At 44.1% G+C, this 20,162-nt stretch overlaps 1 protein-coding gene across 1 annotated transcript in view; it reads left to right on the top strand.

The window, feature by feature from the left end:
* Window positions 1–526: 526 nt before the first annotated feature.
* LOC135544341 (lysine-specific demethylase 6B-like) overlaps window positions 527–20,162 on the top strand; it is a 38,803-nt gene continuing 19,167 nt past the window's right edge. Inside the window, exons 1-5 of the mRNA XM_064971880.1 lie at window positions 527–673; window positions 5,531–5,684; window positions 16,680–16,803; window positions 16,908–16,961; window positions 17,059–17,269. Of these exons, the coding sequence (XP_064827952.1) occupies window positions 16,685–16,803; window positions 16,908–16,961; window positions 17,059–17,269 (384 nt within the window). The 5' untranslated portion in view covers window positions 527–673; window positions 5,531–5,684; window positions 16,680–16,684. The remainder of the gene's footprint in view (window positions 674–5,530; window positions 5,685–16,679; window positions 16,804–16,907; window positions 16,962–17,058; window positions 17,270–20,162) is intronic.

Here is a 20,162-nt window from a genome sequence, read left to right as displayed (position 1 = left end):
GGAAGGAGAGAGTTAGTCCCTCTGATTGGAGCACAATACAACTGATTCCAGCACTTGAATACAGTAAGGGAACAGTAGGAGCAGTGCTGTCACTTCTTTAAATAAATGTATTGATGGACAGCTTTACAGTTGTCATTACTGAGTATGGAGGATACTGTATGATTTGGGCAATATCTGCCAGAGAGAAAATGGAGTCTTTGCTACCTCAGTGTGGTGCTTTAAAAATAGCTTCTAGTTCTGTTGGCTTTATTCCAAATCCACACACACACCCTGTATCTTTCATTGGTGAAGTTCGTTTTGCCCGGTGCCCCAGGTGGGAGAAGATTTCAGTTAAGGACCAATGGAATGAACAAACTTCTCCCACCCGGAGCCCCAGGCAATGCAAAACGAAATTGCCAACTCTGTCTTTGTCCCCTCCCCCTTTTAATGTTGGATGATTGACAGGAGACCCTCCTTCCTCATTGGCCGGTGTGAATTAAATGGCGGTGTGTGGCCCCGCCCCTCCGGTCTCAGCACGTGGATCAGTCTGGTGTTAGAGCCTGAGCATCAGAGAGGAGAGGAAACCAGGAGAAGAGGAGAGGGACGAGAGAAAGAGGAGAGGATTGGGGGAGACGAGGAGGAGGACAGAGGAAAAGGGAGAGGAGCCAAGGTGTGAAAACAAAGGAAATAACAGGTAAAACAAGAGATGTGTGTATGTGTGTTCAGTAGGTGTGCAATTGTGTATGCCTTTTTGCAAATATTGTTATGGTACGTCTACTGGTGTTTGTGTGTTGGGACATGTCTGTAAGTCTGTGTTCATATCTGACTACAGCACAATGCACAAACTGTAGCTTAATGTGTACATACTGTATTCTGTCTATGTCTGCAGATTGTGCAGCACAGTTAAGCATGCACACATGCACACCCACACACATATGCACACAAGCCCACACACACACTGTACTTAAACACAGTCAGCTGATTTGTCTCTAAGCCTCTGTTTAGACTCAGGCATCGACTTGTACTTTATAGCAACAGTGTTTTTGGTCTGTGTTGATGAGTGTGTTTGGTTGCTGTGACACGGTAGTAAAACAGAGATAGTAACATTATATTCCCGTGCTGGAGGTGATTAACATAGTGTCAATAGAAAGCTTTCCAATAGGGAGTGCTGCTTGCCAGTTTATTTGCTAAAAGGTTATGGGGTTAAAATGAATTGGATATACCCAGTGTATTGTTCAGAAGTTTAATGACAATGCAGGCCTTTTAGATTCAAGCTTGCCAGGGGGTTTCCTAGTGTGCACAGCCCAGACAGGGAGCCTGATAGTGGGCTAAAGACGCTGGTGTCTTCCTTGTGCTAAAAATGGTTGGGCATCGTTGACCTACATTTAGTGCAGTATTTATACAGTACAGTGACTCACTCTCCTCTGGTGGCTGCAAATAGAATGAGTAAAGAATAGCCTTGTTTCCCCTCGTTAAACCACAACAACTCACCCACGTGGATACTAACACCCTAACACACACTCTGGGCATCAGGGTGCGTTTCTTCTGTGTCCACCACTGGTTACCAACCAGTACACCCAAACACTTGACCATGGTGATTCTATTATGAGGTTAATGTTCAGCACACACACCAGCTGTCTGTTTTAATTTCCTCCCAAATAGGTTCCAGGTGGTCAGATTTGTGTGGGTGTTTGTGTTTCAATGCAGGAATTTAGTGGTAAATGTTTGTATTTGTTATTAGAGGCTGGGGTTAGAGGTCAGTAGGCTGATATTTAGAGGTCAGGGGTGAGGGGTCAGTGTGATGGCTGTCTGAGGACAGCCCCTCCACCCCCTGCAGTGTCACAGATCATACAGTGCCTGCCCTGCCAATACATGTTCCTAGTGATTATCACCATGACAACCAGCCATTTGGATGTACTCGCCCAGACACACTTCCTCTGACACGTTAACACACACAAACAGACACGCTCACTAACACCAAACCACACACACTCCTTCACTGTTGTCGTCTTTGAAATGCCACCTGGTTTGTTGGTGTTCTTGCCACCTGGTCTGTTGGTAAAAAAAGACGCTCACCTCCGTCCCCCCCGTTCCAAGCCTGCAGTGGTACATTCCAGTACCCCTCTGAGGTCTGTGCTTTCTGGAGCATACAGAGGAAGAAGCCTCCATTTTGGAGAGAAGGAGAAGGTAGATGTGGGAAAGAAGGGGACGGAAAGCAGAGCTGTAGAAAGTTATTTTTAGAAAAGCAATTTATATTAATCTCCTGCTTTCTGCTTTGTGTGAAACTCAGGTCAACATCAGCCTTTACATTGTCTTAAAAACATGGATTACCTACAGTAGGCTACATGCATATCAGTGTTTGTGGTGTCGAGGGTGTATGTGTCTGTTTGCTACAGTGTCTGTCTGTATTTCAGGCTGATTTGTGTAGTTATGTATTATAGGTCTGACTGAGAAGTAGGGAGACAAAATTTCAGTACCTTTTCCAAAATTTCCTGGTTTTTCAGAAATCCCAGTTGGAAGAATCCTACAACCAGAATTTCTGGAAAACCTGGGCAATTTGAGAACGTTACCAGAATGTTGCAACCCTAAGTGCTGAGAAGTGAAAGCCCTCACTTTCCCAGCTCTCTCTCTGTCAGTTTGTTTTATTTGTGTAGGTGTGATCAGAGCCAGGTGTGGTGTGGTGGTGCAGCTCATCCCCCCCCATATAAGATAGTATCATTGTGGTTCCTGCACTGACTGTAGAGGCTCCGCCATGTTCACCCACACAGAGGGAAAAACATCTGCACTGGGTTGCTATGCCACCAGCAGGCTGATACAAACACAGTGTGTCAGTGCAGCGTAACAGGTGAGGATTATTGCTGTATTGGAATCAGTTGTCTCTGCCTCTTTGGTTGAGGGACACTACTGTTCTTGAGTCATTTTCAGAAAAGTTCAAAGCCAGGGTTTGACATTTTGCTTTAACCTCAACATTTCTGCAAACTTTGAGACTATTGTCTATTGAGGCAACTAAAATAGGAGATTTGAAAGCATATGACTTCCATTGGCAGATGTCTATTGTGCTCAGTGTTATTCTGCACCATGGCTGGTTGGTCACTGAGGCCAACATGTCTTCTAGTATAAACTAATTCTGAAGGAGTGGGATGGTCAGTCTCACCCCTGGAGCTGGCACCTGACTTGAGAGAAGAGATAGGAAGAGAGAAGAGAAGGGGCAACAAAGCCTCCTTCACTCACGCCGTCAAACTTACCCTAGTAAAACTGACTATCCTACCGATCCTCGACTTCGGCGACGTCATCTACAAAATAGCTTCCAACACTCTACTCAGCAAACTGGATATAGTTTATCACAGTGCCATCCGTTTTGTTATTAATGCACCTTATACCACCCACCACTGCGACCTGTATGCTCTAGTCGGCTGGCCCTCGCTACATATTCGTCGCCAGACCCACTGGCTCCAGGTCATCTACAAGTCCATGCTAGGTAAAGCTCTGCCTTATCTCAGTTCACTGGTCACGATGGCAACACCCACCCGTAGCACGCGCTCCAGCAGGTGTATCTCACTGATCATCCCTAAAGCCAACACCTCATTTGGCCGCCTTTCGTTCCAGTTCTCTGCTGCCTGTGACTGGAATGAATTGCAAAAATCGCTGAAGTTGGAGGCTTTTATCTCCCTCACCAACTTCAAACATCTGCTATCTGAGCAGCTAACCAATCGCTGCAGCTGTACATAGTCTATCGGTAAATAGCCCACCCATTTTCACCTACCTCATCCCCATACTGTTTATATTTATCTACTTTTCTGCTCTTTTGCACACCAATATCTCTACCTGTACATGACCATCTGATCATTTATCACTCCAGTGTTAATCTGCAAAATTGTAATTATTTGCCTACCTCCTCATGCCCTTTGCACACAATGTATATAGGCTATTTTTTTTCTACTGTGTTATTGACTTGTTTATTGTTTACTCCATGTGTAACTCTGTGTTGTCTGTTCACACTGCTATGCTTTATCTTGGCCAGGTCGCAGTTGCAAATGAGAACTTGTTCTCAACTAGCCTACCTGGTTAAATAAAGGTGAAATAAAAATAAAAGGGATGGAGGAGGGAAAATCTAGATAGTCAACACCTCCTCATCCACTAAGAACAAGGTCATTCAGGAAAGGAATGTAACTGGTTTAGTAGTGTGATTGAATAATAAGTCATTGGAGCAGGGCTTCTTGCAGCAGTGGGGGAACTTCAGTTCTTTATGAACATCTATAGGCCCACATCACAGTTTAGAGGCAACTTATCCTCTTAGATGTTTATCTTTCCAGATGTTAATAGGAGATGCAATTAATAACAGATTTTAGACGTTTTTCCCTTTTCATAACCCACATAACACAACCCACATAACGACATCTGAACTAATGAATGGGTAATAATAATGGGAATGTCATAATATCATTGACACTCATATCTCAAGGGCCATTTACACACACACACACACACAGAGAGAGAGTGTCAAAGAGATACACAATCACACTCCCTCTCCACTGAAATCCACACGCTAATTGAAAAACAAGTCAGCCGCCAGAGCATACAAACCTTCCTTATGCTTTCATTTCCCTAGAAACTGGTGTATGCATGCACAAACACACAGACATACACAAATGTACACACACACGCACGCACACACAAATAGCAGGGGGATGCAGACAGTCAGGTGCAGCCCTCACACACATACACACACACACACACACACACCAAGCACACAGTGAAGGAAAGGTGTCTCAGTAAAGCAGTCTTGATCTTGACTCTGGGGTAAATTATATCATTTGTTGCCAAGGATACAGGATGAGAGAGAGTGTGAGAGAGGCAGACATGTGGAGAGAGAGTGTGAGAGAGGCAGACATGTGGAGAGAGAGTGTGAGAGGCAGACATGTGGAGAGAGAGTGTGAGAGTGAGAGGCAGGCATGTGGTGAGAGAGTGAGAGGCAGGCATGTGGTGAGAGAGTGAGAGACAGACGTGAAAAGAGAGTGAGAGACAGACAGACATGTGGAGTGAGAGACAGACATGTGGAGTGAGACAGACATGTGTAGAGTGAGAGACACATGTGGAGAGAGGGAGTGAGGTAGACAGGAATTAGTCTTGTTGAATGGGGCTGGAATAGGAGATGTGACGAGGCGTTATGTGAGTGGCCAGAGAAAGGAAGGCAAAAATAAATTAAATCCGACTGGTTGGTCAAAGGGGGCAGGGCCATCCTCACTCTCGCTTCTCTCACTCTTCCTCTCTGCCTTCTCTACTGAGCCATTCCTTCCCTTTCTTTGTCTGACTACTGAGGGGAGAAACGCTAGAGAAAACAGTGTTTGTGACAGAGGGAGCGGGAGAGAAAGAGGGAAAGAGAGGGGGGAGAGGGGAGGACAAGAGAGGAATGACAAGATGGAAGAATGGAATGGCAATACATACCTTCTTTTCAGACAATAACCCCTTTCATGTCCTCACATCTGTGTCCTACCTGACAGTGGTTTCTCCTCCCTCTCTCCTGTGCGTGTATGTGTGTGCCGGCTAGCAGAGGTAGTGGATGCCTGTTCTGTTTAACGGGACATCAGACTGAAGCTGAAGTGGGCTGCTGTCTCGCTCTCCCTGAGTGAGTGGCATCTTCACACAGCTGGGACCAGAGAGACTGTCTCCCCCTCTCTCTCTCTCTCACAGCACTCAGCAGCAAGGTAAGACTAAAATGCTCCTTCTCCTCTCTCACACACACACACACACACACACACACACACACACACACACACACTGGCAGGGGGTCACAGTAAGAGACCGAGGTTGCCCCGGAGAGGGATATGTATTTCTCTGGTGACAGAGACACCAGTTACCGTGGAGATATAGTAAGGTTTGAGGACAGTGATTTCTCTGGTGGCAGTGTCATGGATGGAGACACCAGTCTTCTTGGTGGCAGACACAGATGGAGGGCTGCAGACTGAAGCGACTGACTGACTGACTGTCCCTCTCTTTGTGCTGCTGAAGATACTAAAGATGAAATGTGGAGCCACCCCCTTCCTCTACCCTCCACTCACTCAGCTATACAGTACACTTCTCCATTTGTCTTATGAAATGCCCATTCTCTCTCTCGCTGTCTCTCTCTCTCTGACTCTCCTTCTACTCCCTCTCTGTGCATTGGAAACAGAATTCCTGCATGTGTGTGTTAGAGGTCATGTGTGAGACACGGCTTGGGGTAGAATAGTAGTGGGGGAGTACAGATAGAGGCAATTGTGGAGGAAATGGAATCATTATTGATTGCTATGGTGATCTCAGGCACCAGGCAGGAAGCACTAGAGACACGCTGACCATTGCAACTCTGTATACTGTATTGTGTGTGTGATGTGGACCAGACAGAGATGAGATACTTTTGGTCATGTAGTGTATGTGGATACCTGCTTGTCGAACATCTCATTCCAAAATCATGGGCATTAATATGGAGTTGGTCCCCTCCTGTGCTGCGAAATCAGCCTCCACTCTTCTTGGAAGGCTTTCCACTAGATGTTGGAACATTGCTGAGGGGACTTGCTTCCATTCAGCCACATGAGCATTAGTGAGGTCGCGCACTGATGTTGGGCAATTAGGCCTGGCTTGCAGTTGGTGTTCCAATTCAGCCCAAAGGTGTTCGATGGGGTTGAGGTCAGGGCTATGTGCTGGCCAGTCAAGTTCTTCCACACCAATCTCAACAAACCATTTATGTATGGATCTTGCTTTGTGCACAAAGGAATTATCATACTGAAACAGGAAAGGGCCTTCCCCAAACTGTTGCTACAAAGTTGGAAGCACGGAATCGTCTAGAATGTCATTGTATGCTGTAGCGTGAAGATTTCCCTTCACTGGAACTAAGGGGCCTAGCCCAAACCATAAAAAACAGCCCCAGGCCATTATTTCTCCTCCACCATACTTTACAGTTGGCGCTATGCATTGGGGCAGGTAGCGTTCTCCTGGCATCCGCAAAACCCAGATTTGTCAATCGGACTGCCAGATGGTGAAGCGTGATTCATCACTCCAGAGAACGTGTTTCCACTGCTCCAGAGTCCAATGGCGGTGAGCTTTACACCACTCCAGCCGACGCTTGGCATTGCACATGGTGTTTTTGGTCTTGTGTAAGGCTGCTCGGCCATTGAAACCCGTTTGTGACCAACCGCCTTGATTTGGTCTTATGTAGCAAAATTTTAAATTGTGTTTTTTACATTGGATAAAAGCAGAGAAACAGAGCTACAAAATGGTATATCATACACTGTATTTGAGGAACAATGGGAAAGTAATTCTGCTTCGAAAATTGATAAACTTGTAACCTCACTTTTGAGAAAAGGGCCTTTGAATGTTTCAGCATCGTTTACACCCTCTTAAGCTTTAGCCCCACCCATCTCTTTAAGGGTTGATCTGAGCATTCTATCCTAACAACAACAGTCTAACAACAAAGCTTACATTGGCTAGTTTGCTAGCTACTTCCAGATAAAAATGAGAGAACAGCTAACTGACCATTTTACTCACCCTTGCAGAGCTGGTTAGGCTGTTTTTATGTTATCCAGAGCGTTGGTGACTTTAACTGTGCTGCTGGCAGCAATTTACTTTTTTTGCCAACGTTTACTGACACCGGCCATATTCATTGGGTGTTGAGCATTCGTAAATTTGTCAGTTATTCTGCGTTCTGGCACACTCAGATGAGAGTGCTCTGAAATCGGAGTAGATAGCCAGAGCAAATTTACCAGCTACGTCGATCAACAGTTGTTGCAGTGACAGTATTGAAATGGTTACTTGCATAGTGGAGTCTTTTGTTAAGACATGTAGCGAGCTTGCTTCAACAATGAACCATAATCCCAACTCATGATGTTACTACCCTGTATTAATCTGCAAGTAGCTAACCAACCAGGTTCAATGTTAGCTAGCTAACATTAGTCTATAACTAGCAAAGCAAATGGCTTTGAGATACGAATAATAAGATCATACATGTAATGTTAGCTTGCAAGCCCGCCAGCTAATGTTAGCTAACTAGCTAACAGTATAATAACTTGAAATAAACGACTTTCTGTCATAATTAGAAATGTCTAATATCTGAAAATGTATCAAGCTAGACTATTTTACCCTTATACATCATGGATGGATGCCTCTCCCTGTCACAAATGCAATGGTTGCCCTTAGTTTGAAGATGTAATCCAGAGACAGTTGTTTTCTCCATTTCCTTAGCTATCATACTTTAATTCCACTGATTTCAAAACTTGGTCCTTCAGAAAGTGGAGAGCAACACTTATGCAGTTCTACTATGCAATACTTTACGTGTTAGACAGGATTACCTACACATACTGACCAGCTCAAATAGACAGAAGTGTGTTATATTGCAGACCAATCTGAACTCATCTCTCGGCATGTCCAGCCCATTCATTATCTCAGCGAAATCATGGCTAGCGGGAAGATTGCTGTCTTTTTCTGTGGCTAATCCAACTAGGCTCGTAATTTAACAATTGTATTCATATTTACAGATGGCATACAAGTCTGTTATTAAGGCACATGCAAGTTCACATGTTCCAGAAGGCATTTCTGCCAAAAAATGCATTTTGGTTAAAAAGAAAGTGAAGTAGTGACCCGCGACATACGCCTAGTTTCCTGAAACAAGTCACATTTCATGACGCTCCGGACAAACAGTTGTTGTGCTGACGCTGTACTCCGTAATGAGTGTCGCAACCAAGGACAGACTAATTTTACACGCTACGCACTTCAGCGCTGGGCGGCCCCATTCTGTGAGCTTGTGTGGCCTACCATTTCGCGGCTGAGCCGTTGTTGCTTCTAGACATTTCCACTTCACAATAACAGCACTTACAGTTGACTGGGGTAGCTTTAGCAGGGCAGACATTTGACGGACTGACATAGGTGGCATCCTATGACAGTGCCATGTTGAAAGTCACTGAGCTCTTTTGTAAGGCCATTCTACTGTCAATGTTTGTCTATGGAGATTGCATGGCTGTGTGCTCGATTTGATTCACCTGTTAGCAACAAGTGTGGCTGAAATAGTCTAATCCACTAATTTGAAGGGATGTCCACATACCTTTGTATATACAGTGTATGAGCGGTCTATCTATCATATATTTTGTATAAACAATACATTCTTTATTAGTGTGTGTATGTGTGTGTGTGTGCGTGCATTTGTTTGTGTGCATAATGTTTCTGTGAGAGACAATGCACAGTGCTGCATACTGGTACCTGTGTGAGAGAGGGTTAGTGGATGTGTGTATACAGTGTTTGCTGTATATTGACAGCTACAGTAGATGAGTAAGCAAAGTCTATTCTCTGCCTGTGGACACAAGGAGGATGTAAAAATAGATATTTTTCCCCTACACCCTCTCACCCCCTGAATTAGAGACATTTCCTGTGTGCTGACATACTATAATCCCTCTGCGGTCTCACACACACATACATACACGTGCACGCACACACACTCCATAGACAAACATTGGGGCAGCAGGTAGCCTAGTGGTTAGAGCGTTGGGCCAGTAACCAAAAGGTTGCTGGATTGAATCCCCGAGCTGACAAGGTAAAACTGTTGTTCTGCCCCTGAACAAGGCAGTTAACCCGCTGTTCCCCGGTAGGCCGTCATTGTAAATAAGAATTTGTTCTCAACTGACTTGCCTAGTTAAATAAAGGTTAAATAAATAAATAAATACATAAAAAAACACACAGGGCTAATATCATGTTACCACTCTTGATGCCCCTCTCACCTGTCCTCCTTTTGTTGTCCTAATTCATTAATGGCACAAGCCTGGAGGCAGACATGTACCTGTAGACTCACTAGATCTGACATACATTATGGTGAAGAATGCATCCATGGAGCATAGATCTCTAGAAGTGCTAGATTATTGGATATGTAACTTGGAAGAACACTATAGAATCAATATATTATAATGCATAGTTGCAGCCCTCACAAACACTCTGACCATATATTTGATAACTTTGTCTCATAAAATGTTCTGAGTTCTTGTTCTACCTAAAGTCTATATCGCTTTGGGCAATTCCACGGAAACGGAATTACACTTTGACTCATGTCAAATAAAAACCATTGATTTCAGAGTTTAACAAACCATACAACTCTATGCACAAGGACTACTTTGAGCAGCACTCCCCCCCCCCCCCATCCATCCATAACCCCTGCTTGAAAGAGCGATTGTCCATTCGTCAGAATGAAGTGCACAGAAGTTGGGGGAGGGTGTGGCTGATTGAGTGGCCAGACAAGTGAAGGAAGGAAGGAAGGAAGGAAGGAAGGAAGGAAGGAAGGAAGGAAGGAAGGAAGGAAGGAAGGAAGGAAGGAAGGAAGGAAGGAAGGAAGGAAGGAAGGAAGGAAGGAAGGAAGGAAGGAAGGAAGGAAGGAAGGAATTAGTGTTTCTGGCTGCTTTACACAATGAGTACAATGTATGTTTACTCTGATTCACAGGCCAGTTCCCTGCGTCGGAATATTAGGGTTTTACTGATAATAATGCAGCATGTTTACCTCAATTTGACTTGACTCCAAACACGCATTCGCAAACACACACACGCATGCAAGCATACACACACTCGCACACACAATTGTATTAATTGAGCAGATCCTATGGATGGGCAGCGCTTGAAGTTATTTATTCAGTGTATAAGAAAAGTAGTGAAACCATAACAGGCAAAACTGGTGTTTCAGTTTAGCATCATAGTATCTAGGGATAAGAGAGAAGGATGAGGATTAAGAGAGAGAAAGGAGAGGCTCATTCAAAGGTAGGTCAGACATGGGCATGGCCACACACAGCTGACTGGCCTTGTTTTCCCTTGTCACTGCTACTACTGTACCAAACATCTGAATGGAATGGAGCTGATTTGCAAACCACAATTTAGTCAGAGAGAGAATTTAGGACATGCAATGTACAGCTGTTCATATGGAACATATACAGTGCCTTGCGAAAGTATTCGGCCCCCTTGAACTTTGCGACCTTTTGCCACAATTCAGGCTTCAAACATAAAGATATAAAACTGTATTTTTTTGTGAAGAATCAATAACAAGTGGGACACAATCATGAAGTGGAACGACATTTATTGGATATTTCAAACTTTTTTAACAAATCAAAAACTGAAAAATTGGGTGTGCAAAATTATTCAGCCCCTTTACTTTCAGTGCAGCAAACTCTCTCCAGAAGTTCAGTGAGGATCTCTGAATGATCCAATGTTGACCTAAATGGGGGCCGAATACTTTCGCAAGGCACTGTAAGAGACAAATTCCTTAAGTGCATGTGTGTTTGCATTGTGCTTTAGTACAGAGTAGTATTATCATTATTATAAACATCATAACATCATAGAGCTGCAATGCCATACAACACTCCTTCCGTGGCCTCCAACTGCTCTTAAATGCAAGTAAAATTAAATGCATGTTCTTCAACCGATCGCTACCCGCCCGCCGGTCTAGCATCACTACTCTAGACGGTTCTGACTTCGAATATATGAACAACTACAAATACCTAGGTGTCTGGTTACTCTCCTTCCAGACTCACATCAAGCATCTCCAATCCAAAATTAAATCTAGAATTGGCTTCCTATTTCGCAACAAAGCATCCTTCACTCATGCTGCCAAACATAGTCAGTTTTATGAGGGTATCTTACTGATCCTTGACTTCGGCGACGTCATTTACAAAAAATCCTCCAACACTCTACTCATCAAATCGGATGTAGTCTATCACAGTGCCATCCGTTTTGTCACCAAAGCCCCATATACCACCCACAACTGCGATCTGTATGCTCTCGTTGGCTGGCCCTCGCTACATATTCGTCGCCAGACCCACTGACTCCAGGTCATCTATAAGTCTTTGCTAAGTAAATCCCCGCCTTATCTCAGTTCACTGGTCACCATAGCAGCACCCACCGGAAGCACGTGCTCCAGCAGGTATATTTCACTGGTCACCCCCAAAGCCAACTTCTCTTTGGCCGCATTTCCTTCCAGTTCTCTGCTGCCAATGACTGGAACAAATTGCAAACATCACTGAAGCTGAATACCTATATCTCCCTCTCTAACTTTAAGCATCAGCTGTCAGAACAGCTTACCGATCATTGCACCTGTACATAGCCCATCTGTAAATAGCCCACCCAAATACCTCATCCCCATATTGTTATTCATTTATTTTGCTCCTTTGTACCCCAGTATCTCTTTGCACACTCATCTTCTGCACATCTATCACTCCAGTGTTTAATTGCAAAATTGTAATTATTTCACAATTATGGCCTATTTATTGCCTTACCTCCATAATCTTACTAGATTTGCACACACTGTATATAGACTTTTCTATTGTGTTATTGACTGTACGTTTGTTTATCCCATGTGTAACTCTGTGTTGTTTTTGTGGCACTGCTTTGCTCTATCTTGGCCAGGTCGCAATTGTAAATGAGAACTTGTTCTCAACTGGCCTACCTGGTTAAATTAAGGTGAAATAAAAATAAGATGAAAAAAAATGGGAAAGTAATTTTCACTGTCAGATAAAGTACATTCATACACACACGTTCTCCATTTATGTTGCTGTCTCACACATGCATATTCCATCTATAATTTGCAAATCAGCTCTGCCCCCTTTTCTCTCTCCCTCCCTGCTATCTCTGTGGCCCTCTTTATGTCCAGACTAGAATGGTTGGAGACTAAAGCGGTTGCTATGATCCGTTCTCTTCAGAGAACCAGGCAGGCAGGCCTTTATCAGTGGCTGGCCACAGGCTGCAGTTGCTGCTGGTAGTTGGTGATCAGAGAGGGGCTGGATGCAGGGTGCAGGTCTGGTTGACTGGTGATAAACTGCCTGCCTGCTCATCACAAACAAACTACTGTTCCAGCAGATTAGGAGGCAGACACAGAGAGAAAGTGAAACGGAAAAGGAGAGAGGAGAGGATAGTGTTGTGTCTGTGTGTGCAGCTGCAACTAATTTCTTTGTTGTTATTAAAGTAAAGCTGATCTTGGACCAGTGCCTAAAGGTAAGTAGGCGTGTGGACGATAGCAGTTATAATGTGTACCATTGTAAGGAGTTGTAGTGCAGTGTTGGAGGTGCATTAACATGTACAGTGGTGTAGGTAAATTACTTTTACTAAAGTATATTTTTGGGCTATCTGTACTTTACATTATGTAAGCGGACCAAGTACCTTGAGGTTGCTCTAAAGCGGAAAGGTGGAAGAAACGAGTCAGGTACAGGTAATTGTTCATTAATTAATTCTTAATTGAACAAAGTTCTCTATTGAGGTATTTCTTTCTTCTTAAACACTACAACACAATCAATGATTATCTCCCAAGGAAAACACACATCTTCTTTACAAGAATAAGGAACATAAGGACTGTGTCTTTAAACTATAACACAAATCATGGGTGTGTCACCGCCTTAACGATCCGTCCGTGGAGAGGTCCCTTCGGGTGGTGGTCCGGATCGAGGTAGTTTGTCCCCTTCATCTCCCTTCTGAAAGGTACGTCCTCTCCCTTGGAGAAGCAAACACTCTTTTCTTTCTCCCCCCTCTGTCAGTTCCCTGCTCTCTCTTGTAGGGGGAAGAGAATAGCTCATTAGTACCATCAGCTGTGCTTAATTGCCTCTGATCACCTTGACTCACATGCCGGGCTGGGCTACTGTCAGTGGGAGCAGCCTGCCCTCTGGTGGTCCTTCCACATACCTCCCACCTCAGGACCGGACTGGAGGGTCGGGCACCAGACGCACCATCTTGGTCGCGCGTCTGCATTCCCATCTGGCTGGTCTGTTTTTATTGTTTGGTCAGTAACGAGGGCAAACCTACGCCAGAGTAGGTAGTACCGGAGATAATCGAGGGCTCACTTTATGGCTAGGCCTCTTTCTCTACGGTAGCATATCTCTGTTCCTGATCACTGAGCTTCCAACTTATAAAGAGATAGGCCTCTCTGCTTTGCCTTCACCCTGAGCTAAGACGGCTCCGAGCCCCATATCTGAGGCGTCTACTTGCACAATGAACTCTTGGGAGAAGTCAGGAGCATGCGGGACGGGATCAGAGCACAGGCTATCTTTTAGCAACTGGAAGACGTCTTCCGTCTCGTCCTTCCACACTAACCGGTTTGGCAGGTTTTTCTTGGTGAGGTTTGTGAGGGGGTTGGCAATGGTTGCATATCTTGGGATGAAACGGCGATAATATCCAGTTATCCCCAATTATACTCAGACGTCCCGCTTTGTCTGGGGCCGAGGTCAGTCCCGAATGGCCTGTGGGCGTATTTTTCCGTTCCCCACAGTGTATCCCAGGTATTCCGCTTCAGACAGACCCAGGCAGTGTTTTTTGGGGATTGGCAGTCAGCCCTGTACCCTCCAGGCTCACGAGCACTGCCCGTAGTCGCAGGAGGTGGCTATCCCAGTCCTCGCTGTGGATGACCACATCGTCTATGTACGCCGCCACGTACTATTGATGGGGTTGTAGAATGGCATCCATGAGGCGTTGGAAAGTTGCTGCAGCCCCATGCAGTCCGAAGGGCATCTTCATACTGAAAAAGCTCCTCCGGTGTGGCGAAGGCAGTCTTTGGACTGTCCTTGGGAGCCACCAGCACTTGCCAATAGCCCTTCATCAAATTCAGGATGGTGATGAACTTGGCTTTCCTAAGCGCTCCAGGAGTTTATGAACGTGGGGCATGGGATACGTGTCGAACGTAGAGATGGCGTTATGTCTGTATTTCTTCCTCTGCTCCAGAGGCTAGGTTTCTTGTAGGACTATCATCTCAGGCTTGGATTGGTTTTGTTCTTTCTCTGCATTCCTGCCCCCCTGCGGTGGCCCGGCTCTTGGAGTGTGATATGAAGACCTGATCCCCTTTGTCCGGTGCGTAACGTCACCTGCCAAAGCTTCTTATATAGGGGACAGTCTCTCCCGATCAATAATGGAACCTTCAGCTGGGGTACTTTCGCCCTGACTGTACACCTTCCTTTCGGGGTGAGAATGGACAGACTCAGGGTGGGGTAATAGTGGGTGTCTCCATGGATACAGGAGACGGCTACTTTGTCTGGCAGCAGTGTTGCTGTGGTCACCTGCTCCTCCACTAAAGTAACCATACTTCCCGAGGCGAGAATGGCTACCACGTCTCGTCCTTCTATTCGAGTCGGAAGCTCTGGGGCTGGGGCTATTTCTGCTAACCAACAGGGGTAATTCTGCCGTCTCGGACCAGGATGCGCGGGGAAAGCCAGCGCTGACTCGGTGGCCATGAACTCGTCCTTTCTGGGACATTGTGGGGCGTAATGGTCCGGAGACTGGCATTTATAGCACCTACCCTGTTGTGTGATTTCTCCCTCTTCCGGAGTGGGTTCGGTCATTTTGGTGGCAGACGTGCCGGGATTAGTCAGGGAACGGGCTTGTCAGAGTCCTTCCGGTCCTCTTTGTCCCCTTTTAACAACTCCCATGTTGACGGCTGAAGACGGGTTAGCTTGGTCCTTCCACAATCACTATTTATATTTTCGACTACTTTTACTTTTACTTCCCTACATTCCTACATAAAATTATGTACTTTTTACTACATGCATTTTCCCTGACATGCAAAAGTACTCGTTATATTTTGAATGCTCGTTACATTTTTAATGCACCTATCAAGACAACAACCCTGGTCATTCCTACTGCCTCTGATCTGGCAGACTCAATAAACACAAATTATTTGTTTGTAAATTATTCGTATTGGAGTTTGCCGCTGGCTATCCATAAATTAAAAACACAAGAAAATCATACCGTCTGATTTGCTTTGGGCTGAGATCCCGCAAATGGGATCGATATGACAACAGCCAGTGAAAGTGCAGGGCGCCAAATTCAAAACAACAGAAATCCCATAATTAAAATTCCTCAAAGATACAAGTATTTTACACCATTTTAAAGATACACTTCTTGTTAATCCCACCACAGTGTCCGATTTCAAAAAGGCTTTACGACGAAAGCAAACCAAACAATTATGTTAGGTCAGAGCCAAGTCACAGAAAAACACAGCCATTTTTCCAGCCAAAGAGAGGGGTCACAAAAAGCAGAAATAGAGATAAAAGTCATCACTAACCTTTGATGATCTTCATCAGATGACACTCATAGGACTTCATGTTACACAATACATGTATGTTTTGTTCGATAAAGTTCATATTTCTTTAAAACAATCTCGGTATACATTGGCGTGTTACGTTCAGTAGTTACAAAACATCCAGTGATTTTTCAGAGAGCCACATCAATTTACAGAAATACTCATAATAAACATTGATTAAAGATACAACTACTATGCACGGAATTATAGATACACTTCTCTTAAATGCAACCGCTGTGTCAAATTTCAAAAAAGCTTTACTGAAAAAGCACACCATCCTATAATCTTAAGATAGCTAGGTGAGACAACCACATACCACATATCACAGCTAGTAAGTACATTTTTTCTCAATAAAGTTAGTGCTAGCAGGAAAAAACTGTTGTAAGTTTTTGTTTATTTTACAGTTGTTTTTTTTACTGTTTGTGTCCATGTCAATCATTTGTCTTGCTTGTATACTAAAGTGTGTGTTCATGTATGTTTGCTCATGTTCTATCTTAACTCATTATTATGTAGATTCGTTGCTGTGTTTATAGATACAGTATTTCCAATTATTAACTTCTGAAAATCTGTTCCCTGAAGTTCCTAAAGCAGTTGTGCGAGTGTATATTATGTATGCATGGTGTGTGTTAAGTGTGTGCTTGTCCTTTCCCAGGCTGGATGTATCACCCAGCAGAACAGTATTCTGGCCGTAACACCAGGGACTCCTACCCTGCTGGAGGACCTTCCAGAGGAACATGGGCCCTCGTCAACAGTCGCCTCTGGGGCCCTCCAAATAGGTGAGCTCTCTTCTTGCACCACTGCCTACTGACCCAATCACAACCCTTCTTCTTGTTCTGTAGTCTGTGCTGAGCCAATGGTAACCCTCCTTTCTCTACAGTAGGTTCAATGGAGGAATCAACCAATCTCACCACCTGAACAAGATTTATTCAGACAGGGGAGTGAAACATCTCAATCGTTCAGATCTTACATTGTGTGTAGAAAGTCCACAGTCACCTTAATGTAGTGATTCCTTCTTTCTCTCTGGAACATAGAGGGGGCAGGCCACCCTTCCATGCCCAGGGCAGGGGCCCTCAGCAGGACCAGAGATTAGCACCACGACCCTGGGACCAGAAGGACCAGGCTTATGAGACCCATGGCTGGCACCAGGACTCCCCACGGTCGTTTCACAACCATGGTCGCAACCAAGCAGGACCTGAGGAACCCTTCACCAGCTGGGACTCCTACAAAACCCAGCCTACCAGGGTGAGATGGAAAGAGGGCAGCACTCTATAAATACTGTACATAACTCTTTTTATAAACTGGGCGATTCGAGCCCTGAATGCTGATTGGCTGACAGACGTTGTATATATCAGACCATAAACCACCGGTATGACAAAATATTTATTTTTACTGCTCTAATTAGACTACCGTTCAAAAGTTTGGGGTCACTTTGAAATGTCCTTGTTTTCTATGAAAACATACATGAAATGAGTTGCAAAATGAATAGGAAATATAGTCAAGATGTTGACAAGGTTATAAATAATGATTTTTAATTGAAATAATAATTGTGTCCTTCAAACTTTGCTTTCGTCAAAGAATCCTCCATTTACAGCAGTTACAGCCTTGCAGACCTTCGGCATTCTAGTTGTCAATTTGTTGAGGTAATCTGAAGAGATTTCACCCCAAGCATCCTGAAGCACCTCCCACAAATTGGATTGGCTTGATGGGCACTTCTTACTTACTGTCATGACGTTGGCCTGGGCGGTAGGTTTATGACAGTCATAAATACCTCTTCCCCCTTTTTCCTCTCTCTACCCTACTGAGGTTACATTTGCAAAACCCTTGGTTAACATAGAGATTCTGAGAACATCAGAAGGTGGGGGGAAATTAACTATATTCTGGCAATCCGATCAATTTAACGTATGTGGTGGTACTTAATGAATATGATGTCAGTTCGGTTGTCATCTGAGACGTTCTCATCAATGATAAGATGACATAAACTCTACAGTGGAAAGTCTACACATCAGAGTTATCGGATTCACATGGAATTGTTGTTCAATTTAAATGTTTGAATATGAAATTATTCGTGATGAGATGAAATGTGATTTTAGCTTCTAAAATATGAGATTTGGGTTTTCATAAGATAGGGCTGCTCAATCAGAGGCCCGCCCCTGTGAAGGGACATGGGCAATAAAACTTTTCAAACATGCCCTCCTCTCCCTTCCTATATAAGCCCTATATTTTTATTTATTTTTTTATTTCACCTTTATTTAACCAGGTAGGCTAGTTGAGAACAAGTTCTCATTTGCAACTGCGACCTGGCCAAGATAAAGCATAGCAGTGTGAACAGACAACACAGAGTTACACATGGAGTAAACAATAAACAAGTCAATAACACAGTAGAAAAAAAATAGTCTATATACATTGTGTGCAAAGGGCATGAGGAGGTAGGCAAATTATTACAATTTTGCAGATTAACACTGGCGTGATAAATGATCAGATGGTCATGTACAGGTAGAGATATTGGTGTGCAAAAGAGCAGAAAAGTAAATAAATAAAAACTATGGGGATGAGGTAGGTAAAATTGGGTGGGCTATTTACCGATAAGACTATGTACAGCTGCAGCGATCGGTTAGCTGCTCAGATAGCAGATGTTTGAAGTTGGTGAGGGAGATGAAAGTTTCCAACTTCAGCGATATTTGCAATTCGTTCCAGTCACAGGCAGCAGAGAACTGGAACAAAAGGCGGCCAAATGAGGTGTTGGCTTTAGGGATGACCAGTGAGATGCGCGTGCTACGGGTGGGTGTTGCCATCGTGACCAGTGAACTGAGATAAGGCAGAGCTTTACCTAGCATGGACTTGTAGATGACCTGGAACCAGTGGGTCTGGCGACGAATATGTACAGTGCCTTGCGAAAGTATTCGGCCCCCTTGAACTTTGAAACATTTTGCCACATTTCAGGCTTCAAACATAAAGATATAAAACTGTATTTTTTTGTGAAGAATCAACAACAAGTGGGACACAATCATGAAGTGGAACGACATTTATTGGATATTTCAAACTTTTTTAACAAATCAAAAACTGAAAAATTGGCAGTGCAAAATTATTCAGCCCCCTTAAGTTAATACTTTGTAGCGCCACCTTTTGCTGCGATTACAGCTGTAAGTCGCTTGGGATATGTCTCTATCAGTTTTGCACATCGAGAGACTGAATTTTTTTCCCATTCCTCCTTGCAAAACAGCTCGAGCTCAGTGAGGTTGGATGGAGAGCATTTGTGAACAGCAGTTTTCAGTTCTTTCCACAGATTCTCAATTGGATTCAGGTCTGGACTTTGACTTGACCATTCTAACACCTGGATATGTTTATTTTTTAACCATTCCATTGTAGATTTTGCTTTATGTTTTGGATCATTGTCTTGTTGGAAGACAAATCTCTGTCCCAGTCTCAGGTCTTTTGCAGACTCCATCAGGTTTTCTTCCAGAATGGTCCTGTATTTGGCTCCATCCATCTTCCCATCAATTTTAACCATATTCCCTGTCCCTGCTGAAGAAAAGCAGGCCCAAACCATGATGCTGCCACCACCATGTTTGACAGTGGGTATGGTGTGTTCAGGGTGATGAGCTGTGTTGCTTTTACGCCAAACATAATGTTTTGTATTGTTGCCAAAAAGTTCAATTTTGGTTTCATCTGACCAGAGCACCTTCTTCCACATGTTTGGTGTGTCTCCCAGGTGGCTTGTGGCAAACTTTAAACAACACTTTTTATGGATATCTTTAAGAAATGGCTTTCTTCTTGCCACTCTTCCATAAAGGCCAGATTTGTGCAATATACGACTGATTGTTGTCCTATGGACAGAGTCTCCCACCTCAGCTGTAGATCTCTGCAGTTCATCCAGAGTGATCATGGGCCTCTTGGCTGCATCTCTGATCAGTCTTCTCCTTGTATGAGCTGAAAGTTTAGAGGGACGGCCAGGTCTTGGTAGATTTGCAGTGGTCTGATACTCCTTCCATTTCAATATTATCGCTTGCACAGTGCTCCTTGGGATGTTTAAAGCTTGGGAAATCTTTTTGTATCCAAATCCGGCTTTAAACTTCTTCACAACAGTATCTCGGACCTGCCTGGTGTGTTCCTTGTTCTTCATGATGCCCTCTGCGCT

This window comes from Oncorhynchus masou, chromosome 8, assembly GCF_036934945.1.
Source record: "Oncorhynchus masou masou isolate Uvic2021 chromosome 8, UVic_Omas_1.1, whole genome shotgun sequence".
Lineage (NCBI taxonomy): Eukaryota > Metazoa > Chordata > Actinopteri > Salmoniformes > Salmonidae > Oncorhynchus > Oncorhynchus masou.
The sequence above is the reverse complement of the archived record's forward strand: the minus strand, read 5'-3'. Positions and strand labels throughout refer to the sequence as shown.